This window comes from Cervus canadensis, chromosome 10 (assembly GCF_019320065.1).
Source record: "Cervus canadensis isolate Bull #8, Minnesota chromosome 10, ASM1932006v1, whole genome shotgun sequence".
Classification (NCBI taxonomy): Eukaryota; Metazoa; Chordata; class Mammalia; order Artiodactyla; family Cervidae; genus Cervus; species Cervus canadensis.
Genome location: NC_057395.1, coordinates 55,642,216 through 55,669,446, shown reverse-complemented (window position 1 = coordinate 55,669,446; position 27,231 = coordinate 55,642,216). Strand labels below are relative to the sequence as shown.

Here is a 27,231-nt window from a genome sequence, read left to right as displayed (position 1 = left end):
CAGGTGGGTACATACAAATGTGAAGCTGTTACTGAATATTTGAATTTAAAAAAATTAAGTCACTGACTTATAAAGCTCATCAGTCACAGATGCCCCCTCAGGTAGTAATCTAAGACTCAAATGGGGCAAGTTAAAGGCCCAAGGAGTGTTGCCCTCAGCCTGGTTTGCTGCCCAGAGTGGGCAGAGGCTTTTCTCTTAGGAACCATTTCTCCTGTCAGTGGTCACTTCCTCTCTGCTCTAGTGGATGACCAGGTCCTCCCACCAGCAAGTGCTTATAATTGTGTTAGTCTTTGCACATAGACACTTAGACGTGAACGCCTGAATATCAGAACTGTGCCTGGTGAGCAGAGATGGCAGGTGGATCCCGGACTGAGGGCACTCACCTCCAGGGCAGGAAAACAGGCTCCCTGCTGCGGCCCTGACAGTCTCTTCCTTGCCACTCAGCCAGTCAGGTCCGTCCCTAGTTGGAAGCTTCTCAAGTGCCCTGGGCAGCATCCTTGAGAATGTCACTGCTGGTTTGAGGTGGGTGTTTGGTTTGGTTTGGTTCCGTGGAGATGAGGATCGACTGACTATATATGGTCCAGCCTAGAGCATCATCCCCACAGCCCTTGACACTGGCTTCCACTCTTGCTGTATTTTCTGCTTTGAGTCAATGGCTTAGAATATCATCACATTGTACCTGCTCCCCTGCAAATGGGGCCTCATGGCTAACTGTGACCATGTTGGAAGAACGCTTAGAACTGGGCTTGTGCGTTTGTGGATACGAGACTGTCAAAACACAGTGGCCCTCTTTTATATGGTTGTATTAGAAGTGGTCATTCCAAGGTGGGCCCACTCTGTGCCAGGCATTGTACTCAGGGCTTGCCTCTGTTCCCTCGCTGAATTGTTACCAGACAGTTGTGAGGTTTGCATGGCTGTTCCCACTTTCCTTGTAAGGAAGCTCAGACTTTGGGAGGTAATAGGACTTTTTTACATGAGTGTTGGCCGAGGGAAGGAGCGGAGGTTCATGCGCAGGTGGCCTGGCTCCATCATCCATGTTCTGACCACTGCCTAAGGAGCAATAGTGCATCTGACTATTTACAGAAGGTGCTTGTGTGACTGTCCAAGCTACTGGCACTATTTCCAGAAAATCTGGGTATGGAGGCTCTGATTATTTCTCCCTTGTTTTGTATAAAGCACAGGGCTTTCTGAGTCTGAGGATAAGAGATCTATAAACCCATTGCTCAGGGGAGCTCAGAGAGTCTGTGGCTTAGGCTCTCAGGAAGGACCTTGGAGTTGGCGCCCCACAGAGCACCTGGCCTGCAGGGGCACACTCCCTGGGCACCTCCACGACCCCTGCTGTGCTCCGATGACCTTGTAATGATGCTGATGCTGTCCACAATTTAAAAAACAGAAAGATCTGCTCTTGTTTCAGTGTTTCTATATGGAGGGTGTACTGAGGATTTGTTCATGGCCTGTTTTTAAGAAATATGAAGAATTATGGGACTTCCCTGGCTGTCCAGTGATTAAGACTCTTTGCTTCCACTTCAGGGGGCACAGGTTCGATTCCTGGGCAGGAACTAAGATCATGAGTGCCACACGGCATGGCCAACATTTTTTAAAAATCGAAAGAATTAGTTTCATATCATCATTTAAATCTCTTATGGTTAGCCTTCTATGTGGTATTTTCACATTTTTTTTTCTAATTGTATTATCAGCTCTCAGATGAAAGCTTATAACTGTGATTTCTTCTGGTTTTTCACTTAGATTAAGAACAGAGAACATAACAGGGATTGGTTTCTTTTTCTAAAACATCCAAATGAAAGATGAATCTTCCTTTTTAAAAAAAATTACTTAAAAGTACAATGGCTAGTATGTTAAATGCCCATCACCAAATCTCCTAACTGCACAGATGTTTAAAATGTTTCAAAGAAAGGCAGGTAACATGAGCTTATGTTAACGGAGAGTTGCAGAATTTCCCTTCCTCAAACCTGGCGGTGATTCTAGGAGTGCTGACAGATGAGGGCTGTTTCCCAGGAATGGAATTCTGGGCCCCCTCCAGGGACCTGAGGCTTTATTTAGCAACAGAGAGAGCCAGAAATAGGACATCCATTATCTGGTATCCCAGGGCGGAGCTTACGTTTTACACTAAGACTCAGCATTCTGCTCCATTTTTAGCTTCCAAGTGTAGGTGTAAGCACGGCTTGCATGTTAATAGTGACACTCACTAGGCAAAACCAATTTTGGTGAGAGACTCAGGTCCTTTAAAAGGCAGGTCATGTGTCTCACTTCTGCAGTGAGAATCATCTGGGTTCCTGGGTATGTTTGGATTTGAAATGTATCCAGAAAATATGAATTCCAGGCAGGCATATGTTGCCCAGAATCTGAGGCAAATGTTCCTTATGTTGGTTGGCTAAAAGTATGAATCCCTTTTACATGGAAAAGCAGTGACAGTTCTAACAATATTCATTCATATATACTTGAATATATTATGTGTGTGTGTGTGTGTGTGTGTGTGTATAAAACTTATCCTACTAAAACAATTTTGTTTGCCATCTATGTTCCTACTTGTAAATACACACAGAGATGATATTTGATTAGGAGAGAATTGCTTCCTGCTTCTCCTGCAAATCAATGCCCAGCATCAATCTGTGTGGTTATTTCTAACACAGAAAAGGGCCCAGGAGAACCAGGCTGTGATGTTGGCAAAACTTTCCTTTATAAGTGTTTTTGTGGAACAATGAGACCATAATTCCCTGAGCAGTGATTGGCAAAGTGCAATGATATGGAAAAAAGTGTCACCTGCCAGGTGTCCGGAATTCCTGTTACACCTGTAGCCTCCAGAATGTCCAGATCTGAGCACATGTCCTTGCTAAAGAGGAGAAAGTCTCAACCTGATTCTTTGTTTTTCCCTTCTTTTGTTTTACTCTTTCACAGAAAGGAATGATCAGACAGAGCAAGAGGAAAGAAGAGAAATCAAGCAAAGGTTGACAAGAAAGGTATGATCATTTAAGAATCTCTTTCCTGAATATTAAGGTAGGAAAGACTGGGATAGGTGATGCAGGCCATCACTCTGTGATGCTGACCTGTGATTTCTTGGGCAACAGTGAATTCACTCACTGGACAGTGAAAAAGCAGTGCCTTTTGCATCAAGCTGGGGGTGACTGATGTCCCCGTGGACTACGTGCTCACCCAGCCACGGAGTACATGACTGCGGCCGTGTGGCCTCGATGATATTGCCGATTGTTTCTAGGAAGTCAGATGCTGACTGGGCATGCTCTTCATTTATTTGCGCTCTTTACACAGTGCTCAAGCAAAGCATGCCTGGATATCAATGTGTCAGGTTGCCTTTCACACTCCTTGGTTACCTTCCATTTGTCTAGAAGCTCCTGACTACAGAAAACTTCATCAGCTTCAAGAGTTTATGTCTGAGACTCAAATAGTTAAGTCAAAATGTACTATGGCCGATATAGGTAGCAAGTCTGTAAAGTTTGGTCTCCTTCTAAAGCCCTGACCGTCTCTAAATTCAAGTCTTCTGGTGTTCCCTTTCTCTACTGTATTCTCTAATAATAATAATAATAGTAAAATCTTGTCCTACTTGAAGTTAATAGAATATCCTTTCTGAGCTTGAATTATGAGTGCTAGTAGTAGTATTTAGTATTTCAACTTTATCAGAAGCTTTTTTGGGAAAACCTTACCTAATGATAGTTGAAAAGCAACAACTGGTGCTGTAGAATTTTTCCTTAGGTAATTCATCCAGCTTTCCTTGAGTTGTGCCATGGACAGGGCACCCCTAGCTTCCTGGGGGTGTGAGTGCTCGTGACAAGATGTGTTAAGGGGAAGGGATTGTCATTTTAAGAGTGTATAATTTAAGCCCTTCACATTAGAGATTTTGTGTGTGTGTGTGCACTAGGGTTATATTTCAGCTTCAGAGCTTTACATTTATTTATAGAAGGGTCCTGGTTTGTTCAGGGTACTTGAACAAACTAAGAAAGCTAGTTTGGCATGTGAGACCTAACTATGGTGATCTTTTATTTTAGCTTAATCAGAGACCCACGGTTGATGAACTGAGAGACAGAAAAATTCTGATACGATTCAGTGATTATGTGGAGGTGGCGAAAGCACAGGACTATGACAGACGGGCAGACAAACCCTGGACGAGACTGTCGGCAGCAGATAAGGTACTGAGCAGACTTGTGCACGTTGGCTCATGGGTGTGTATGTGTCAGAAGACAGTGGGCACCATCAGCTGTTGAAATAAGGCTGTGCTTGACCGGATGTGGGATCACAAATAGAACCTGGGCTTAGGGTCGTGTTTTCAACTAAGGGATGGTTTTGCTCCTAGGGACATTTGGCAATGGCTGGGACATTTTTGGTTACCACCATATGGGCTTCCCTCATAGCTCAGTCAGTAAAGACTCTGCCTGCAATGCAGGAGACCTGGGTTCAATCTCTGGGTGGGGAAGAACCCCTGGAGAAGGAAATGGCAACCCACTCCAGTATTCTTGCCTGGAGAATCCCATGGACAGAGGAGCCCAGCAGGTTACATACAGTCCACGGAGTAAAAAATCGGACATGACTTGGTGACTAAACCACCACCACCACCACCACCACCAAGAGCCCTCAGGCTGCCTGGACTGAACCCAGCCTGCCAGGTACTTAATCCTCCCAAATATTCCTGAGAGAGAAGTGTTGTTATTATCCCTGTAGAGGTGCCATTGAACAGGTGACTGGGAAAGACTGGCAGGACTTAGACCTGGGAGTCTCTGTCTACAGAGTCTCTCCTACCTCCCCACTTCGAGTGACTTCCAGAACTTTTAAAGCATCCCTAAAGGAGAGGAACATAATACATTCAGCCATTGTGTGTGCTGAAATTGCTAATGGTTCCTTGTCTTCATAAGCTGAGTGTGAGTCTGTGAGGTTATACATGAACGCACGTAAGCATTGCATCCTCTTGGAACAATGCAGACAGGCTATAGTTAGGTGCTCAGGGTGGATGTGCTCAGAGGAGCCCAGCCATGAAGGGAGAATTCAGGCATCTTTGGCAGCCTTTCCTTGCCCCAGAGGCTGTGTCTGATGTTTGTCTTCCCTGGCCTGAGAGTTTATCTGAGAGACGCACACGATGAAAATGGGCGTTGGGAAGCTGGAGGGCCAGATGAGAAGCCCTGAAAAGACTGAGATGCACATCTCACCCACATGTAACAAGAAGATTATGTTTCAAATGACACAAAATATAAATGTATGCCAAAGTTAGAATAACTTCTAGATTATCTAGTTGCAAAATTCCAAGTAAGTTCACCAAAACCTGAACCTCACTCATTATTCTGAGGTTCTTACAAGTGCCCTGAGCATGTGCTTGATCTATCTGTTATGTATCCTGGTGACATGGGACGGGGGTGGGGGCGGGGTCAAGGCAGGGGGGTGATATATTCCCACTCCAGCACAGTAAACAAATTCACTAAATACTTCCAGAACACCAGTTATGTACTAGGTTGGTAGGGCTATAAAAATAAGTAAAAGCCTAAATGCTAAGCACAAAAATTTTTTTACTCTATCACAAAATAACAAAGTCAGCAAGTATTAGGAATGACTATCAATCCACAACCATGATACTCATTTCCCATGCTAACTTTCTAAAGTCCTGAAAAATAATGTGCTGTTTTTAAATTCCAGGCAGCAATTCGTAAAGAACTGAATGAATACAAAAGTAATGAAATGGAGGTACATGCATCAAGCAAGCATCTGACAAGGTCAGATTTCTATTTGTATGAATTTCATGATCCTTGCAATATGGTACTTTTTAAGAGAAAAAAATGTCACAAATCACTATGTTAGGGTGAAAAAGAATTCAGTATGTCTGCAGAGAACTGTCTTGAAGACAGAATGCAACTCAATTGAAAGTGCTGTTGGTTCCTGTGGTTTCACATAGGGCTTGGCAGGCTTTCCTGGTGGCCCAGATGATAAAGAACCCATCTGCAATGCCAGAGACCCAGATTCAAGTCCCTGGGTTGGGAAGATCCCCTGGAGAAGGGAATGGCTGGTTACCCACTCCAGTATTCTTTCCTGGAGAATTCCATAGGCAGAGGAACCTTGTGGGCTACAGTCCTTGGGGTCACAAAGAATTGGACAGGACTGTGGGACTAACACTTTTGGTGAAGGGTGGGATGTAGAACAGTATTACACATTGTTTTATTTAAGTAGTTAATGTATATTTAAAGACATTAGTCTCAAAGCACTGAAAGTAATTTGCCTGTATTCCCCTTCTCTCATATTCAGAACCCGCCTGCACCCACCCCCTCGATTTATATGTAGAGGAGTGCTGTGAAATTACTCTCCGCACCAATCCCACTTGTTTCCCACTTTATTTAAGTTTATACTCACATCTTTAACACAAGCTCACGCTGCCCCGAAGGTCTTCCAACAGCCTTTGTTCCTTCAGCAAATATGTCAGTATCACTGTGTGCCATTCTTATGCTGCGAGTCAGCTATAAGTAAAGGAGGGTCCCGTGTTCAAGGAGCTTATATCCCAATGGGGACATGGCTGATTCTTCCATAATCAAAGACTTTTCATCCAAGGGGAATACACCCATAAACAGGGGTGGCACGGGTTGGCCTGCTGATGCCAGTGTGCTCACGGGTGGCATGTTCCCCCAGCACTTTCTCTTCCTGTCCATGAACAGCCATGATGAGGTTCTCACACACGTTTATCCTCAAAGGACTGCCTGATGTCACACGCCTTCACCTGCACCAGCTGTTGGTCATCTCTCCCTTGGGCTAGAGATGCTCAGGCCCCAGACACACAGAGAAAGGAAATCCTGAATGGAGATACTGCCTTAAGTCAAAACAGTGGACTCCTTTTCTCTTCAGTTTGGCACAAAGTGGCCACCATGGTTGTTGTTTATAAGATTTACTCTGTAAAGTGCAATGTGGCTATGGAATAGAAACCAAGCCAACAGAATTCTGTCCTATGAGATAGATGACTTTGAATATATCAAGGGAGGAAGAAGAGGTTGGAAGAGCAGGAAAAATGAAGCAAGTAGTTTGTTTAAAGATGTTTAAGGTTTCCCCCATGACTGACACACTTTGGGGTAGGAATAAATCATCTTACTTTTGAGTGTTCAGAACACTAAAAAGTGTTTAGGAAATAAACATTCTTTGTAAAATATTCAGAGTTATTTTTAATGTTCAATCCCGTGTTACAGAAAAAAGATGTAATTACTGCATATTCTATGTATGGTAATGTGAAAATATTTAATACATTTCTCACTATACATTATTAAAATATATTTACTAAAGATATGTACTTTCTCTCATAAGTCCTTGATAGCTTTTTTAGATGACAGAATTTTCAGAGTGAGCCCAAAACTTACACATCAGGAAATATTAAGATTTTTATACCACCACATTTTAGCATTCAATGCCCACTTTTAAAAGAGCAATGATTTTAGTGATATGAAATTTCAAGTGCATTAAACAGTACCACAAACACATTTTCAGTTCTACAAGAACAAAATTATAACTCTACTATAATATCCAATCATTTGTTAATCAGTTCATTACATCTGCTGATTCAGCAAAGCCCTGCTGTTTCTGTGAACTTCAAGGGCCTACCTAGCAGTTTTCAAGCTAAGTTTTAGATAGGCTTAAGAATTCACCATTCGATTCCTTTTGGGTTATGATGGGGCCTGAGTGGTGGGTGCCCTCTGAGGCTGTACACCACTGTAACCCAGGCAGGTCCATCTTCATGTCTTACATGTTGAACTTCTGCAAAGATTTTAATAGCAACAGAGTCATTTGTGGAAGGTTTTTGGCAATTTAAACTTTGAAATGTATAACCTTGTCTTTTTTTTTTTTTTACAACTTCTAGATTCCACAGGCCATAGAGATTTTCTTCTGAGAAGAATTGTGCTTACTTTTTGATACCAACACTGAACATCCATCAGGGAGCTTTCCTGAAGTTCAGCTCATTACTACCTGCTGTGTTTGCCAGAGGAGCAGGACCACACACACAGGTGAAATCCTGGCCACGCTCACCTGTGAGAGAATGACCAGAGGACACCCTTCACTCTCTGGGGCCTGAGGAGTGTCAACTGTTGGGGACAGGAGAAACCCCAGGGACTCGACCCGAAGAAAACTGTTGTTTGCCTTCCCGCCTTGTCTTGCAGCTCTGCGGTGTGACTGAGGATGGTGACGTGCGTGTGCAGGGTCACCACACTGAGGCTGTGACCAAGGGACGTGTACGCAGTGTCTTCAGTACCATGTGCAAAAGACCTTTTTATTCTCATCACAATTAGAGAACTCTTTAAGTTCCTGTTATACAAAATGATTTACTGTATTATACTTTTTCTTTTTTTATATAATGTCTAACAAAAAATACAGCTGCAACATTTTGATTCCTGTTAATTTTGTTCTTTAATTAAATGACTACTTATTGCAGGAAATTAACCTGGGTGTTACAGTTTCTTGGGGTGGGGTAAGAGATTTTTTTAGACAAAGGATCTGTGGAACAAGTCAAATTTTATTATTTTTGAGCCATCAGAAGCCAAACACAGAAAGGAGAATTCAAACTTTGTGTGTGTTTTGTAAATTCTTTTAGTATTTGTGGTTTGTGCCTTAGGAAATCAAATTACCTTTTTCAAGTTAAGTTTATAAAGCATTTGAGTAATAAACCTAGAAATAAGTAACAACTTGTTGAAAAACTCTACTAAAAGGAAAATGATGACCTCTAAGAGTATTTTTAATTTCGTATTTGCAAACATTATTAAAGACTCTGTACAACAGAGACTTTACAATAGAGACAAAGGTTTAGATTGAGTGGAGCTCTAAGAGGATGTTTATCCCAGCACAAAGGTAAAAGGTAATCTTGGCACAAAGAGGGGAAAGTAAGTTAAATAAGAATAAATGTTCCCTGGAATATATTTTTACTTAGCCTTTGAGTAAGTATCATTGCAAAAATGAGCCTGCCCTCCTGGTCCCCTGAGTCCAGGAGCACAGTGCTTCCATCACGACGTTGGGATCTTGCAGAACCTGTGCCCAGATCCCAGCTCTGCACCACTCAGCAAGGTGTTTATTTTCTCTGCAGGAAGCTCTCCCACCTGCTCCCCACCCGACCCTGCCCCAGTCTCTCTCTCACACACACACCACCACTGGAATCTCTAAATGAGAAAAAGGAGGGGAAGTGTGTGTGTAAAGTACCAGCAAAGTGTCGAGTCCATCATGTGGGTGTGGTTGCCAGGTAGCCCTGGGGCAGCTGAATGTCCCGTGACTTCTCACCGCTCAAGCTACCTCACTACTTCCCAGGACCTTTCTTGTGCTGCTCTGTGGCTGCACTGGGTCAGGAGCCCACTGCTCAGCCCTTGTGGCAGCACTCTGTCCTAAGGGATTTGTGATCAATCCTAGATGCAAGCAAACATACTTTTAGTTTGTCGAACTGGAGTCTTTTTGTAAGAAATCAGTGTAGAGTAGAAAAATTCTAGCTCTGCCTCTTCATGCTGTGTAACCTGTGAATCGCTTGACTTCGCTAAGCCTCAATTTCTGTGTCTATGAAATGATACCTAAATCCTTTCTAACTAGAAGCCAATCTCTTAATTTTATAAGCATTTATGTGTGTGTATATATATATATTATATTTATGTATGTATATTTTATATGTAAGCTGTTATTTGTGGCCAGTCAACCCTCTAAATACTTAATTTCTATTTTAAGCTACATATTAGCAGCTTCCTATTTTATATTTTATTCAATTTAAAATATTAGAGCCAACCTATATAAAAATAAGATTTCAATCTTCATCACATAGAACTATCCACATAATTGCTTTACTATGAAGCAAAAAATGAAAAAAGTTTCCTTATTTAGAAACCATTCTGGCCCCTAAAGCAAAAAGGATCACTGCTGAGAATATATCTAAACTGTAGCTATAGTTAGAGACAATCTGATAGATGGGGCAAAAATTCAGGTTTTTTGCCCAACTAAAGATGCACAACTAATAGATAAATAAAATTAAAGATTTATGATAAAGTACAAGATATCCAAAGCAGAGTTTGGTTTGGTCAAGACTCAACAGTTCTAAAATATAAAACCAGAAGACATTTTCATTATAATCAAAATATTTGCAAAGGTACCTAACTTCTACTACTGTATTTGTATTATTAATCATAAACTATTACCCTAAATTATATTTCCATATTTCATGTTCTTAGCAGGTATTTTAGAGGCTGAGATAACCTAAAACTGAATCAAGTATGTATGTTTACTCGGCACCTAAGATTGTATGTAATCCTACACTAAGTAAGTGTATGACGTGGCATCTCCAGTCTCTCATCCTAGTTAGCTGGAGGAACAGAAATAAAAAGCAATTCATTAATCACATGATACTGGTGATATACATGCAAATGGATATAAATTTAAATTTACACATATTGTGTAAATCTGAAGAGAAAGTTTATATACTTAGGAGCTGAAGACTTAGAAAAAACAATTCTTTCTTATTCAATAACAATTAGATACAATATCTGAATTATCAGACTACTATTAGTAGTCATTAATAAGGTTCTTGTGCATTGACTTAAATTATTTTAACAGAATAAAATGACTATTAAAGTAACAATATTAAGTCATTAAAGAAATTATTTTTAAGGAGTTGAAAATTTTTTTTTAATTAGTAATTTTGTGACAAGAAACTGAATCACAGCCAGAAGCATCAAGTTTTAAGCCAGTATGTTAGGAAGAATAGTACATACTATGACTTTGTAAAAAGTACATTTACAAAATTTTAAAGGGGCTGAATGTCCCGTGACATTACATAATTTCTGGACAACTGAAATGGATTAAAAAAACACCTAACATAGGGGGTCCACCTTGTGGAAACACAAGGTAATTACAAGTCTAAAAGGTATCCTATTGCATAGCTGAAGTTTGAAAGTCAGATTTTAGCTATATATCCACAGTTCTTCAATAGCAAAGTCAAGTTCAGAAATGCAAAATTCTAATTATACTGTTAAAATTACTAGTTCCACATTATTCCAATGCCTATTTACCCAGTTTTTTTTCAGAATATTTTTTCAGAGTTCTTCATGTGAAATAAACATCTCAGAAGATGCTCATTAACAACTGAAAATACAGAAAGTCAAATTTACTTCAAGGACCTAAGAGCTTGCTCCAATTTTTACAATACTAAGGATCGTTTCTTCTTTAATGGCCACTCCTCACAGCCTGTGGATGTTAGTCCCCTGACCTGGGACTGAAGCCCGGGCCCTCAGCAGTGAAAGCTTGGAGCCATAACTACTGGACCTCCAGGGAAGTCCCAACATTGCTTAGAATTCTATTTTAAGTGTTTATTCATGGCACTTATGATTCGCCCATGCTTACTGACATTTTAATCAATGTTAATGAAGCTAGACATAACTGTGACTTGGTTAGTTATCATGTGGTGGTGATGGGATGGCTAAAGAAAGAACTACCTTTAGCAGCTGTAGAGAGCTTCACCCTAGGCCCTGAGGCCATAGAAGGCAGAATTCATCACCTAGACTGATGTTTTAAGAAGGAATTAAATGCTAGGATAAAAACCACACAATCTACTGCCTACTCCAGGATGTGCCGGGCATCTGTGGTGTCAGGAATATGTGGCTTTTAAGTCTCTGCAATAATGTCTATAGAGCTTAGCATTTAAGTTTCTGCCTGGCTGTACTAACACTGCAAAATGTTTCTCTCTTCCATGTCCCTTCCCACGCCTTCTGGAACAGTTTGACCGCAGTGTGGTAAACCTGCACCAACGTGGTGGTAAACTGTGATCCAGGTAAGACATAGAAGTCATTAGTTACAATGCTTATTTACTTTTTAATATGTTTGAAATGGGAAAATCAAGAAGTGTTAGCTATATTAATTAACATAATCATTAACCTCTGCTAATGCAAAACTGCTTTAACTCACTATAGTAAGATAAATTGAGGAATAAATTTTGTAATAAAGAATAGAGATATCTGACCTTCAAATGTTTCTTCTAAACAAGGGGTCTTGCAAACTATAGCCCACAGACCAGATCTGCCTTTTTTTTTTTAATGGTCTGCAAGGTAAGAATGGTTCTTACATTTTTAAATGGTTACATTTGACAAGTTTATGCAAGTACATACATAGTATCATTCAATTTACCTTTTGGCCCTTAAACTTTTTTTTTTTTACTGTATAGCCCTTTAAAAGACAGTTTGCCTTCTCCTGCTCTAAAATCTTTTTTTTTTTTTTTAAGAAAATAAATAATAGAAAATGCTGAGTTACACAGAACAGTTAAGTTTGTTTCTAAATAAACTTAAAAATTTTAACATCAAGTTTGTTACAAATTTCAAACTCATTATAAGCTCACACTGACAATAGTATTTTGACATTCGTAAAAGGCACATCAAGTTGGGTAAATAACAAAGGCTCTATTGCTATCAAAGGCATATGTTTCATTAGTATGACCACTCACTGTTCCAACTTCCTTTTATTTAGAATTATTGTTATCAAAGCTTAAACCAAAACTATGTTATCTACAGTTCAAGGCAGTGCAACACACAGATCTCATTCAACAGTCTGTACTCCTGAAGAAAAAAAATATTGAATTATTTCCCTCTAGATGGTGGCGCTAGTGGTAAAGATGCAGTAAAGATGCGTTAAAGATGCCAATGCAGGGAACTTAAGAGACGTTGATTCAATCCCTGGGTCGGGAAGATCCCCTGGAGAAGGAAATGCAAACCCACTCCAGTATTCTTGCCTGGAGAATCTCATGGACAGAGGAGCCTGGTGGGCTACATTCTATAAGGTTGCAAAGAGCTGGACACAACCGAAGCGACTTAACACCACATGGCAGATGTTGTTTTAGAATATTTCTACTGGCCTTTTTGACCCAGTGTATTTTTTTAAAAAACAAAAACTAACCATTACAAATTTAATATCTTCTTTGGTAATGCAGCCTATGAATATCTGATCTGCCTACACAATTTATCAAAGGTGCCAATAAAATAGAAATCCCTATGATTTTACATGACTTTTAAAAATACATAGATTCCATTTTTAAGTACAAGGAAACAGTTCATTTCTTATCTCTATATCTAGAGCTGAGTACAGGCATGTCATATAATAGATGCTCATATGATTGGCTAATACTTTGTTATCAACTTTAATAGCAATACGAACACTATACAGGATTTGAGGAACTGAAAGTTTTAGAAGGCACACTGGCCCTCCAGGAACTAACATCTGCTCACTCACTTATTCACTTTGTGCAAGCCTATGTCTCCAAGCACTCTTTTAGGTTCTAGAAATAAATATATAAAAGTTGGCTTTTAGGGCACAGGAAACCTCTGAAAAGGTTCTTTGTTGTTTTGCTATTATTTTTTAATTCAGGTGAAATGCAGATAACATAAAACTAACCATATTGAAGAATAAATGGTATTCAACACAGTTACAAATTCATACAGCCACCACTTCTGTCTGGTTCCAGAACATTTTCATCATACCTGAAGAAGATTCCATGCCTAATTTGCTGTTTCTATGAATTTATACATTCTGGATATTACAGTAAATTGAATCATGCAACATATGACCTTTTGTATCTATTTTCTTTCACTTAACATGTTTCTGAGATTCATCCACACTGTCAGGTTAATCAATACTTCTTTCCCCTTACAGCTGAAAAATATTCCATTACATAGATATACTACATTTACTTATTTGATTGCCATTCGGGCTGTTTCCACCTTTTGGTTATTGTGAACAGTGTGCAATTTTGAATATTCCTGTACAAAAATATTTGTTGAGTATCTGTTTTCAGTTCTTTCGGGTATATAACTAAGAGTGGAATTGCTGAGTCACATGGTAATTCTTTAACTGAGGAACCACAAAACTGTTTCCCATGGCAGCTGCAGTATTTTACATTCTCCCGCCCTGACCCCCTGCCAAAAATAAAACGCACAAAGGTTTCAATTCCTGCCCATCCTTGCCAAACGTGCTTTCTGGTTTCTGATTCTAACTATCATAGTGGGCATAAAGTTGGGATCTAACTATGGTTTTGATTTCCATTTTCCTAATGACTAATGACACTCAGTGTGAGTTCGTGTGTTTGCTGGACATTTGTGTGTCTTCTCAGGAGAAATGGTGGTTCGTCCTTTGCTCATATTTTAATTAGGTTTTTTGGCATTTTGTTTTCAACCTGTAAGAATTCTTTGTATGTTCTGGCTACTAGACCCTAATGAGATGTGATTTGCAAATATTTTCTCCCATTCTGTAATTTTTTTCCTTTTATGAAAGTATTCTTTGCACGAAAATCTTTTAAAAAAAATTTCTGATGAAGTCCAAATTGCATTTTTCCCCCTGTTGTTGTTTTTGGTGTTGTATCTAAAAATCCATTGCCAAATCCAATGTCATGAATCTTTATCCTTATGGTTTTTTCCTATGAGTTTTGTAGTGTTAGCTCTTACTTATAGGTTTTTGATCCATTTAATTTTTATATATGGTGTAAGGTAAGGGTGTCCCATTTTTGCATGTGGCTATCCAGTTCTCCCAAAACCACTGGTTGAAAAGACTATTATTTCTCTATCAAATGGTCTAGGCACCCCTGATGAAACTCAACTGGACTACAGATTGAAGAGGTTTATTGCTAGACTCTCAAATCTATTTCATTGGTATGTCTCTCCTTATGTAGGTACCACATTATTTTAATTTAGCTTTGTATTAGTATGAAATTGGGAATTGTTGAGTCCTTCGACTTTTTTTTTTTTTTTCAAGATTGTTTTGCAATGTTGGATTCCTTCCATTTTCATGTGTTTTTCAGGACTGGCCTTTTCATTTCTGCAGAAAGGACGTGGGATTTTGATAGGGACTGCATTAAATCTGTAGATTGTTGCCATTCAACAATAATAAGTCTTAGAATCAGAGGGGATGACCATGGGATGTCTTTGTACTTAGTGTTCTTTCAACAGTATTTTGTAATTTTTAGTTTTCAGATCTTTCAACTCTGGTTTTAGAAATTTTAGTCTCTATTACTTAGTCTAACAAATGGCTTATCAATTTTCTTGATCTTTTCAAAGAATCAACTTTTGGTTTGGTTTGTTTTTCTCTTCTTTTAAAAAAATCTAAAATATCTATTGTTTCCTTCCTTTTGATAGTTTTGGGTATATTTACTCATTTTCTAGTTTTTTAAAGTTGGGTTATGAACTTGAGATCTTTCTTCACTTCTTAAATATATATATATGTATGTGTGTGTGTGTATATATATATATATATAAATGTACAGTTATAAATTTCTGAGCACTGCTTGGAGTATTTTGCATTTTCATTTGCCTCATAGTATTTTCTAATTTCTCTTGTGATTTTTCTCCTTTGACCCATCGGTTATTTAAGAATGTATTGTCACTGGAGAGTTTTACATAAATGGTATGATTTATGAATTAGCAAGAATATATTGGCTGCTAAGTAAATAAGAGGCTATAAATTACAAGGCAAGTATGAATGCTGGGAAGCTATTTAGGAGGCTGTTGAAATTGTCCATATGAGAAATGATGCTGAGATTGTCAAAGGCAGTGACAGTGGAATTGACAGAGAATTTATATTTGTAGAACATATTTTAGTAGTAAAATCTACAGGACTTGTTGATCAATTAACCAGCCAAAGAAAAACAGGCAATCAGGAATTACTCCTAGGTTTTGGCTTGTCTAGTTGGGTGGATAAAAGTGACATTTACTGAGATAGAAGAACAGGTTTATCTTTTTTTCCCCCTTTGGTGGTGAGAGAGAATGCTGAGAAATCAAGAGTTGGAGAATTGAGATGTTTATTAAAACTGTCAGTAAAGCAGTATATGATGTTGTTTAGCTGCTTAGTCATGTCTGACTCTTTGAGACACTATGAACTGCAGCCCACCAGGCTCCTCTGTCCATGGAATTTTTAGGCAAGAATACTGGAATGAGTTGCCATTTCCTCCTCCAGGAGATCTTCCTGATCCAGGGATTGAACTCACATCTCCTGCATTAACAGGCAGATTCTTTACCACTGAACCACCACGTAAGCCCTAAAGCAATGTATATAACACTAATGTCCAAAGTAAAGGTCAGAATGTTTCTACATTTGGAAGTTATTAATATAGAAATGGTTATTACTTGGTACCAGATGAAAACACCTAAGGAGAAAGTTTAGACTGAAGAAAATAATATGGAGCTCATTCCTAGTCTTAAGATGTAAAAGGGAAGTTAGGAATAAGAAAGAAAAGAATGGAAAATCTGTGTCAGCCAAGGGTTTTTAACTACAGAATGGCACTGAGAAGCTAAGAAGACAGAGGTAAGGTTTGGTAAAATTACTGGTGATTTTGATAAAAGCTGTTTCAGTGAAATTATAGGGACAGAAGCTGGACATGAGGGGCAGTAAGGAGCAAGAAAGAAGTATAAATTGAGATAGTAACTAGAGAAAACTCTCTTGCTACGCTCTGTGTAAAGCTAGGTTGAGAATTACATACGAAGGGCAGCATTTAAAAAGGAACTTGATGTTACAGTCATTTTTTTTATGTTTTTAAAAAACAAGTGTGGGCTATACACACCAATAGGGAGAAGTCAAAGACAACTGGATTCAGAGTACCTCCAGGGGATTAGACTTTCCGGAAATAATGAGGCTTATCTGCTGTTGAAACATGTGAGAAATCAGAAATGCCAGTATTGATGCAGGTAACATATTAGATTTTAGGGAGAAGAGATGAGGAAAATATGAGGTAAGGCCATACCCTAAAAGGTAAAGAATTAAGGAAAGAGGTACTGATACACAATAATGCTCTGGAAATGTGGTACAGGCAATTAAACAGGGCAGGATAAGGACTGCTGAGCAATGCAATATAGCCATTTGAAATATGTGGTCATAAATTTAAACCTTAATTATATTTGTTTTTCTCAAGTGATGTTCAGGTTGTGGAATGAAGGGTATGAACTAGTGGATAAAAAGCTGAGCAAAGGTGAGAGGGTGAGAGTACTGTCTAGGACTAAGGACTCTAAAATCGGTAAGGCAAGAAGGAAGGACAAGAGGGTTAACAAGCATAGCAAAGAGTAGTGGAGTGAACAGCCTGGGACTACTCTAGAAAGCAGGGTGAGATGATTCACATCTGAAGTGAGATTCAGGGCACAACTATTGATAATGACAAGGTCAAAGCAGAATGGTTTAAAGAGCTGGGAGAAAGCAGGCACCTACCTGGGTTGGATTACACATACAACACAGTATGGGAATCAGCATGGCATGGGTTTAGCGGTCTTGGAAGTCTGGCCAAGGAGGGGAGATATAAAAGGATGTGTGTCATAATGGATTAATTTTGAAGTCTCATGGGGCAACACAAGAGTTACAACTCCTGAGTTGTTTTAATATTATAGCAGACTTGTCATTGTTTCCTGAAGTAGAATTTCTGCTACGCTATCAATAAATCTTAGCTGATGCTAACAGTGGAATAAAGCTATGATGTGAAAGGTTTTTTGCTTATCTAGACTAAGAAGCCACTTTTACCACTGTACTTAAATACTGGTAAAGTGAGATGGTGTGATGGTATACTTCAGATGTCTGACTGGTAGATATTCAAACAAAATGATTTATAGAATAACTATAACATCCAAGTGACAGCATTTATTTCAACTTTATTACACAAACTGTGTATTCATTTTCATATATTAATCTAGCAAAATATTACAGTGAACCCTAGGGCTTAAAAAGTACTTGTCCAAACAGCCAAGGTTAATAGTATGTCTACCTATTATTAAATGGTAACTCTGTTAGGCTATTTAGTGCCTTCTAATACAATGGAGCCATAGCTGAATAAATACACTCTCCAACAGTGTGCTGAAAGTACTGCTTTACACTCAGGTAAGCATTTTAAATCAGACTTCTTCCCCTTCTATGCATCACTAAATTTTATTATTTGAACCATGTTCTGAACTAGTAAATTTTAACAATACTTTATATATTTAGTTACAACTGTTTGTGTTTAAAATATATTTTATATGATAAATTTTAATAACTAGTTTTATGAGTATAGTTAACTGGTAATATTTGTCTCATACAAATATTACTATAAAAGTAAGCCAATTCCTTCTACTGATTGGTTTCCCAAAGTTTTCTGAAAAAAGTATTGCACAGACAAAAGGCTTAGGGGCTCAGTCATGTTATGGTGATTACAGGTTCTTTCTTATCCAGCAGAGGACGACTGTTCTTTGAATTTAGAGGGTTCTACAGAGGTACTCTTGCCTGGGTAACATGTCTTTTCTTTATAGAGCTATTCTGGCATTTCCTAAGCTAAACAGGAATAATTGGATAAAACTTGTTGAGAACAACTAGACATCACTGTTTCTCTCATGAGCCACGAATAATGACCTCAGTCCTCTGCGTACAGTGAGAAGCTCCTCTTCTTGCTGTGGCCAAGGGAAAAAAAAATCACTTTAAACAGTGATTCACTATAAAATTATCATCCTATCCAATCCCCTAAGGCCTGTTCCTAGGTATCTACAGAATTATATGCTTATTACTGATATTTTAGATATATATTTAGATAATCAACTGAGAGATCACTTTTAAACCCCAAACCAATGACATTTTTTACTTCCTTTAAATATTAAATCCACAGTCTAGAAAAGATCTTCAACAAGGATCAATCTAGTTAGTTAGCTTACGTGTTTCCAACTAAACTGGCTTAGTAACAACTATCATCTTAGCCTCCACTATCAGCATACTGAGGTTCTATTAAAATTTAATCAAAGTATATTAAAATATCCTGTAGTATACACAGAAATGCCTCTACCTCTGAGGAAACACCAAAGCATGTTTACCTGGACAGCACCTTTAGACACCTTCCCTGTTCCCCACCCTGGTGAGCTCTTCCCCCAGAATCCAGTTGCTGGTCTACTAGACCTCTGCAAAATCAGCTAATTTTATCCTCAAATCTAAGTAAATGAAAATTCTTTCTTGCTCTGCCTGACACATCTTCTCCTTCAGAAGACACACAGCAAGACTGCTGTGGTGCATCTTGCTTAGATACATACAAAGAAATAATTATTCTAGCTTACTTTTAAATTGCTCTTTCTTTTAAGGAGACACTCATTATTTAAAATCACCCCTATTTTCTACTATAAATTTGCTCCCATTTTTTTTTAAAAGAACGAAAAGAACCCCAGTGGTTTCAATCCAAAAAGAAAAACCTGTGGAAGAATTTCTCATTTAAACATATAAAAGCATGACTGATCATTCCATTAAAAAACCTCAAACTAGATATTGATTTACCATTTCCTTAAGAAGTCTGTCTTGCAGCATTTTCATGTTTTCTTTCATCAAACCCATCTGTGAATAAATAATTTCTCCCATGAAATTTATTACAAAGTTTCACAACAAAAAGTTGGACTAACCAATATTGAGAGATTACATACAAAAATATAGAATTTATACCTGAGATGTAATAATATTTTCTTCACAATCAGTGCTGTAGAAGACATTCTTGTCCAATGAAGCTTTTAAAAGGTGAAGTCTAAAATAATGAAAAGTTACCTTTGCATTTACTTTGGTATTTAACAAATTAAATTACTACAATATAGTATATATAATTTTAATTTTTTGACCAAAAAGTCTTATTATATATTATCATTAAGAATGTCATACTGACCTCTGCTGTTCACTTTTTTGATAGGCACTGAACTGCTGAAATACCTTTTCCCGAAAGTCCTAAAAGTACAAAACTAGTTATACTGTAGTTATGACTAAAAATTAAAACTAAACAGTAGAATTTACTATACTTATTTCTAATTTAAAAAACAACATGAAAAGAAAAAAAACAACCTGGCTATATGCTAAGAATAAACATTGCAGATGTCATATACTCTTTCAGATAAAAAAACTGAAAGCAAACTCTTTCAGACTTTCTCCCTGTAAGAGGTAATCATAAACTTTATGTATTTACTGAAGTACAGTTGATTTACAATGTTTCAGATATATATATAGCAAAGTGATTTACTTATACATGCATACATGTATTTTTTCAGATTCTTTTTCATTATAAGTTATTTCAAGATATTGAATATACTTGGCCGTATAGGTCCTTGTTATTTTACCATTTTATACATAGTAGTATGTATGTTAATACCCCTTGATAAACTTAACTCTGTATTTTTAGTGTATGTACATGAAACTAACTAAAAATCTAGGATAAAACTAAATTATGTCCTAAAAAAGTAGAAGGTTAATAGAAGTTTTCCTGAGTGCAGCTCTTTAAAAATGAGGTTTACAATTATTTTTAAACTCTTATAAACACAAACCACAAATTCCTTCTCCAAATCTTTTAAATATTGTGAATCTTTTTCAAAATTCTCTAGCTCCTCCATGATGATGAATTGGAATTTGTCAAGTTTTTTGATCCTATTAAAGAAAGAAAATGAGATTTTTTAAAAAAATGATAGCACTCAGAATACAAAGCACTTAGGATATTTTAGAAGGGATTTTTAGCACAGACCTGTACTCCTGAATCTTCTGGTTGATTGCTTTTATATGCTGTTGAACTGTTTTCCAAGTCTGTTTGGTAAAATAATCCATCATTTTGTGGCGGATCTGAAAAACACTCATTTTTTAACTTGAAAAATCTTTACTAAATAATCTAACCAAGACTATATTAAGACCAAAGCCTTTTCCATGAAATATAAATGACTAAGAACAGTGAAAAATTAAAAACTCAAGTGATTTAAACTGAAGTGTTAATGAATAAGCTCAGTCCCACCAGGAAGGCTCTGACTGAGGGTTGGAATTACTAGTTATTTTCATAAGTACATAACATTTACCAAAATGCTAGTGATTATAATTCTTTTCAGGAACACAGCCCAGGAGTCACACTCAAAATTACTACCATTTTTCATAAAATATATCCACATCTAGCCACAGATATGCAAGATGTATGAATCAGGGCATCTCTGTTTAGACGAGGGTGACCTTGGATAAATCAGCTCAAAAGAAATCTACAGAATCTTAAATAATTTCAGAGTTTACCCATGAAGAAAAGAAAAAGGCAAAGAAAGAGAGCTGATAATCTGTGCAGGAAAATGTCTTAACAGGAGGGCAAAAAGAACTGTCTAAATACAGGCATGTGAGAAAAAGAGATGAGGGGAGAAAACAACAGTAATTTAGAATTACTGTATTTTAGGAAGTATTTTGCAAATATCACCTCACTGGAACCACAATAACTAAGGAGCTTAAGTACAGAACTGGAGAAACAAAATGAAATGGGTTTCTGACTGAGGCTGTTCATCCTCTATACTTTATATAATACCCTTACAAGCAGTTACTGCTGTGAGATTTAAAAAAATGTATTAAAGACTAGGCACAACAAGAAAATTGTTCAGAAAAAAGAAAAATCACAAAAAACTCAAAATGTTAAACTGAAAAGGAAAATAGGACAAAGAGAACCCATAGGTAAAGAATATGGGTAATATAAAATTTTAGAAAAGAAACTTGGCTCATGAATCATTCCAGCTTTTTACCAGTGCATGAGGAAAGCTGAGTTCATGAATGAGTGTTTTGTTGCCGAAGGGTTAACTGAACTGACAGTCTAGTAGAAAGTGTGACATATTATCATAATTTAAAGGATGACAACTCACATTAACTTTCCTCTGAAATTCTGTATTGAGCTGCTCGCACACCATCATCCCTACATCTGAAATTTCAGTTTCCCAGTTCTCCAAAGGAATAGAAAAGTCATTTGCTGATAATGGAGATATACTTTTGGACACTAAGAAAATGAAGACAATCAGCTAAAATTAAGATAATGCATTGTTACAAATTTTACCTTGTCATGAGACTAAGAACAATGTCTTATTTTCGGATTCCATATGTAATCTAAGGATTATAAACCATAGGCATATTTTTCATTTAAAATATTCTGACTTATAAAAAACCTTCTAGCATGGGAATTAAGGCAGAAACAGTAACATTACAATGTGCTGGGAGCCAACACACGAGACCCCACCCATGACAAGGCCATAAAGGAGAAAACCTGACGGGCAAGGCAGATCAGGTTTTCAGGGGTTTCGAAAAGGTCAGCTCACAAGATCCCACCCATGACAAGGTCATGAGGAGAAAGCCTGACAGGCAAGGCAGATCAGGTTTTCAGGGATTTCGAAAAGCTGCCCCCGGGCGCTCACCTTAAAGATGATATCTGTCTTTCTGATGCCTGCCTCAATAGACTACTCCCTAATTTCTCTGACACAGGCAGGAAGGCCTTCCCTGATCTCTTCCCAAATAAGAATCAATTTAGAACTTTAATCACTAAGTTTCCCAGGTGGTGGTATTTTATGAGATTTTCCAGGGTGATAGGAGTGTTTTAATTTAAACTCCTTTGCTGGCAGTTTGTTAGCCAAATGCATTTATGCCCTTGGTACTAATATGCATGATTGCTTATAATATCCTAATCATAAAATAGCATAAAGAACCTGATTATATAAAAGCCCTAATAGACATAGAGCCTTTTTAAGGGGTAAAGGAGTCCTATTAGAAAACATAAGAAATATTATTCCTTAGGTGGTTCTTGGGTTGAGATTTGCTTGTTGTGTTTTGCTTGCTGTTTTTGCTTTTAATGTGCTAAGGTTGTGTTATAGAAACCATTGTTAATATAGTTAAAGATCTAGAGAAATAAGAACTTAGCCCTAGTGTGGTAACAATGAGACGGTTGTTAATTGCCAGTCAGGAGTGCTAGGCAGAAGCTGCCTCACCAAAGTTGCAGAGTCAGTATGGGATAAACTTCTTAGATAAACGCAACTGATAATTTTGCAGAAGGATTAATTTTTGTATTAACAAAGATATACTCTGTACTATTGCCCTATGAGACTGCTACCTTTCAGTTAAGGTCACCATAGAAACAGAAAATAGGTTTACATTCACCTGACCTGCATAAAATGTTAATAGGCCCCAAGGCCAGAAGATAATGTACAAGACCCTCATAAACAAAGAAGTATGCAGAAAACACCTTGGTTTCATGAAGGACAAGCTGACGTAATGTTTAACTATCTTCCCCTTAGAAATGTACTAACTTAGGGTATAAAAGCTATGGTAAAAAATAAAGCATGGCCAGACTCTGCCACACTCTCTGCACCCCCGTCTGGTCATTCTCTCTCTCTCCCTCGCAGACTTGGCCCTATCAAGGCTGGTCTCATGTGTCTTCTATCTCTCGCCGACGCCGTTCATCCTGAGGGTACCCCCTGGATCCTGCTGGGGCTGGACCCCGGCAACAATGGAACATATTTGGATTGATTTTTTAAAAAACTAGTTCTTTACTACTTGCACAGTAATAACCCAGCTATTTAATGATATGCTAATCTATCAGTAAGTTAATATTGTAGTAAAGCCTATATATGGTAATTAGTGATGAGGAAGATTTATGAGTAAAGTCATGCTTACTATAACAGTAAAATAAACCGAACTTTGTGATAAAGCATCCTCCTTTTTGGATTTATCCAAAGTTATCTTTACAAAGGAATTTGTTTTATGAAAGAAGTCACTCAAAATTGAAGAAACCACTTTCCAAATTAATTGCATTTTGACATAGGCATTTAATCTACCTACCTTTGTAGGTGTGATGATCTGCATCTTCGCTTTTACAGAGTTTTTTGGGAAGCAAGTTTGCTCTTTCTTCTTCCAGTTCACCAGAATAATTTAGGCTGTCTTCTGTGTACATTCGTTTGCAACTAAGATGTTGTATACAGCCTTAGGAACAGTAAATAATAGTGCTACAATCTTAATTAAAAATACCTAATATATTATTGCTTTTATTTTAAAAAAGCCTTTGTTTCCATTTATATAGTTTTAGACAACTGCATTAAATCCTATATAATTTTGACATTAAATTGAATAATGGTACAATTATAAAAATATAATTTCTCTAGGTGAAATTTCACAGTAGTAGTTCAGTAACTAATATGTGTTTTTTAAAGAGCAAGTCTTTGACCACAAACCTGACATACGTGTGGAGTCACTGGGCACGCCATACCATGTTTTCTCTCTCTCTTCACTAGACGTGGACAATGGAGATGCTGAATGACTTTTCTAAGATAATTATCAGAAATTGGAAAAAGATTCTGTGTAAGTACTCCTGGATTCACCTTTGACCATCTCACTCAAGCTCTATAGACAATAAGTTGCAAATGCTATCAATTTGTTTTTTTCTTCAGATTGTTTCCATCCCTTTTTATCTCTCACACTGCTATGCATTTTCCTAAATTTTTATGTTAACCTCAACCAGCAATAGTTTTGAGCTGCTTTTTAAAACAAATCCTATTTTTCAATTCTTCCCTATTAGGAGTTTGATTTCTTTGAGTCAGGAAATGGGAAGCCAAAGAAAAGTCTAAAGTACTTCCTTCAAGTTATATCTTTAAGCCCCATCTTTGTCCTCTAACCTTATGTCTTACTGATTCAAATACAAATGTGTTAGCCAAATTAGTCTTTTTCTTGTTTTATGAAAATCTGTGTCCATTTCCAGTTCCCCTTCTATACTTAAGTTAATGATGTTTCTCTACTCAGTCTATATATACCAATCTGTCCTAAGTAGAGGCTGATATAGCCCCAAACCCAGCCCACTCCAAGCTATAATTCTGTCTTAACATTCTGTATTTTATAGATTATTAAATATTAATATTTTTTGGTTGACTTTTATAGTAGAAAAACTCAACCAAATTCCTATATAATCATGAAACCACTAAGTCCTAATTATAAATATGTAAGTCAGTGGTTTAAAGTGACAGCCTATTTAAGACTTTCTCATTGTAAGTATTTCAACTTTTTTTCTATGATCAAACCATCCTACATATTTTAAACACCACACTTTCAGATAACAACAGGTGAAAAATACTAAATTACTATAACTATACTAAAGGCCTGTAATCTGATTCTTATTAAGAACTATCTTAGTTTAAGGAAAGCTTACTGGCTGTACTACCATGTGACTTTCATATTTGGGGGTTCAATTTCCCTAAGTTTTTCCTGAAGTATAACTGTTTACATCTGAATAGGTGTTGCAGTTTGGGCTTCCCTGGTGGCTCAGATGGTAAAGAATCTGCCTGAATGCAGGAGACCTGGGCTCGATCCCTGCACTGGGACGATCCCCTGGGGGAGGGCATGGCAACCCGCTCCCGTTCCTGGGGCTGAAGAGCTGGACAGGAGTGCGGAACCAAGCACAGTGTGTGTACATTCTTCCCTCAGTATCTGCGGGCAGAGGAGGGACTGGTTCCAGGACCTCTTGCAAATACCAAAATCCACTGATGCTCATGTCCCACATATGAAGTACTGATTCACAGTTGGTTGACTCCATGGTTGGCTGACAAAGATGTGGACCTATAGATATGGAGGGTCAACTGTACCACAACTGTATTACTTCTATTCACAACAGTATTATACTTAACTATACTATGAATGAACAAGACATACAGAAACCCAAAGGAAGTTAGAAAACTAAAGTAAGAAAAATACAAAGACATTAAACTAAAATTACTTAAATTCTGAGGGAATAACTAGTTCACTGCTAAAACTCAACACCCATTCATAAGTGAAAAAAGACATTTAAACAATTAGAACATTAATTTGATAACAAGTATCTACTAAAAACTACTGATAAGCATACATACTACTATGATATCTATTTAACATTGCTCCACATGTCATAGTCACCTTGAAATGACCATGTATATAAGGATTGGAAGACAAAATGCAAAAATTATCATAAAAACACTCTGATTACCTATTTTCAAAATTCAAGAGAATCTAAGCAGGTAATTATGATAGAATTTGCCAAGGATGTGGGAGATATAAAAATCAAGTGTTTCTATACAAAAGCAAAAAGTTAAAAACACAGAAAACAATTTAAGTTTTTTTCTTTAATACAGTAAAGTAAAAATCCCATAAAGCACTGCAGAAGTACAACTTTCTTTGTAGAAGATTTTGCACAACTTTCTTGGAAATAAGACCAAAATGTAGACAGAAAAATGAAATATATGGATGAGAAATCTCAATATTGGTAAAAAGCAATTCTTCCCTTAAGCTAGTTCTAAACTACATAGGCCAAGTATAGGGCTTATAATTTGGAAGTATATTATAATTTGGAAGTATAATAAGAGGAGGGTCAAGATGGGGGTGGTGAAGCCACTGTATGCATAAAACTATTAATATACAAACTGAAGTAATGCTGTATTAGCATAGAGACAGAGAGGTACTATCCTATATTTTACTGGGCGAACAGCTGACCTATAAGCTTGCCAAGGCAGTGACCCAAGTGTCATCACAGATGATGGAGAAAGGAGGGGTTATCCAATGTATGACATTGCACTAACTCACTATCCATATGCAAAAAGAGGACGCCTAGAAAAATGGAAAACCTCAAATTTAGAACTAACATTTGTAGAGAAAATATTTTTATGACAATAACTGAGGGAAGGCTTTCTTGAACAAAAGATTGGTAAATTTCATATTTTGATTTAATTAAGTGAAAAGACAAGCTACATTCTAGAAAAAGAATGTTTACACTGGATATAACCAATAATTAATATCCAACATATAGTAAGAATGCCTCCAAATTTATAGGAAAAATCAAACAATACAATTTTAAAAATTAAAAAAATAGGCAATTTACAAAATGGCCAAAAAATATGAAAATACTGATGCTGTTAATCTGAAAAATGCAAATTAAAGTCAGACACATTTTAAATTCATCAGACTGCCAAAAAAGAAAAAAACTAAGAAACAGTAGAAAAATGGGCAATATTACATAGCACTGTTGGAGAGTGTAAGCTGGTACGACAAATTTACATAGCAAATTTCCAATACCTAATGAAGAGTCCGGCTTCCCTTGTGGCTCAGCTGGTAAAGAATCTGCCTGCAATGTGGGAGACCTGGATTCAGTCCCTGGCTTGGGAAGATCCCCTGGAGAAGGGAAAGGCTACCGACTCCAATATTCTGGCCTGGAGAATTCCATGGACTCTATATAGTCCATGGGGTTGCAAAGAGTTGTACATGACTGAGAGACTTAGAATGAAGAGTCAATAGTAAATTGGAAACACAGTGGCTCCTGTAAATGTCCAGCCAATAAATATGTAACAAAATTTCATCTAGCAAACAGCATCAAAGTAGGTGAGTGGGGATGACCTAGGTGCTGAGATTTGCAAGATGGGATACTAATGGGAGAAAGGATTCAGGGAAAGGAAGAATGATGAAGCAATACCAAGAAAGGACCATGGGATGACTGTC

General features: G+C 37.4%; 2 protein-coding genes across 5 annotated transcripts in view; one reads left to right on the top strand and one right to left on the bottom strand.

Annotated features, from left to right (window-relative positions):
* PHACTR3 (phosphatase and actin regulator 3) overlaps positions 1-8,424 on the top strand; it is a 203,409-nt gene extending 194,985 nt beyond the window's left edge. For all 4 annotated transcript variants that reach the window (XM_043480277.1, XM_043480276.1, XM_043480275.1 and 1 more), the window contains 4 exons: positions 2,917-2,978; positions 4,020-4,160; positions 5,653-5,729; positions 7,847-8,424. In XM_043480277.1, the coding sequence (XP_043336212.1) occupies positions 2,917-2,978; positions 4,020-4,160; positions 5,653-5,729; positions 7,847-7,862 (296 nt within the window). In that variant the 3' untranslated portion in view covers positions 7,863-8,424. The remainder of the gene's footprint in view (positions 1-2,916; positions 2,979-4,019; positions 4,161-5,652; positions 5,730-7,846) is intronic.
* Positions 8,425-17,594: 9,170 nt separating this feature from the next.
* SYCP2 (synaptonemal complex protein 2) overlaps positions 17,595-27,231 on the bottom strand; it is a 69,258-nt gene continuing 59,621 nt past the window's right edge. Inside the window, exons 35-43 of the mRNA XM_043479452.1 lie at positions 23,952-24,042; positions 23,563-23,703; positions 21,603-21,733; positions 20,468-20,562; positions 20,274-20,373; positions 19,625-19,683; positions 19,411-19,489; positions 19,249-19,305; positions 17,595-18,383 (exon numbers count right to left, since the gene is read on the bottom strand). Of these exons, the coding sequence (XP_043335387.1) occupies positions 18,306-18,383; positions 19,249-19,305; positions 19,411-19,489; positions 19,625-19,683; positions 20,274-20,373; positions 20,468-20,562; positions 21,603-21,733; positions 23,563-23,703; positions 23,952-24,042 (831 nt within the window). The 3' untranslated portion in view covers positions 17,595-18,305. The remainder of the gene's footprint in view (positions 18,384-19,248; positions 19,306-19,410; positions 19,490-19,624; positions 19,684-20,273; positions 20,374-20,467; positions 20,563-21,602; positions 21,734-23,562; positions 23,704-23,951; positions 24,043-27,231) is intronic.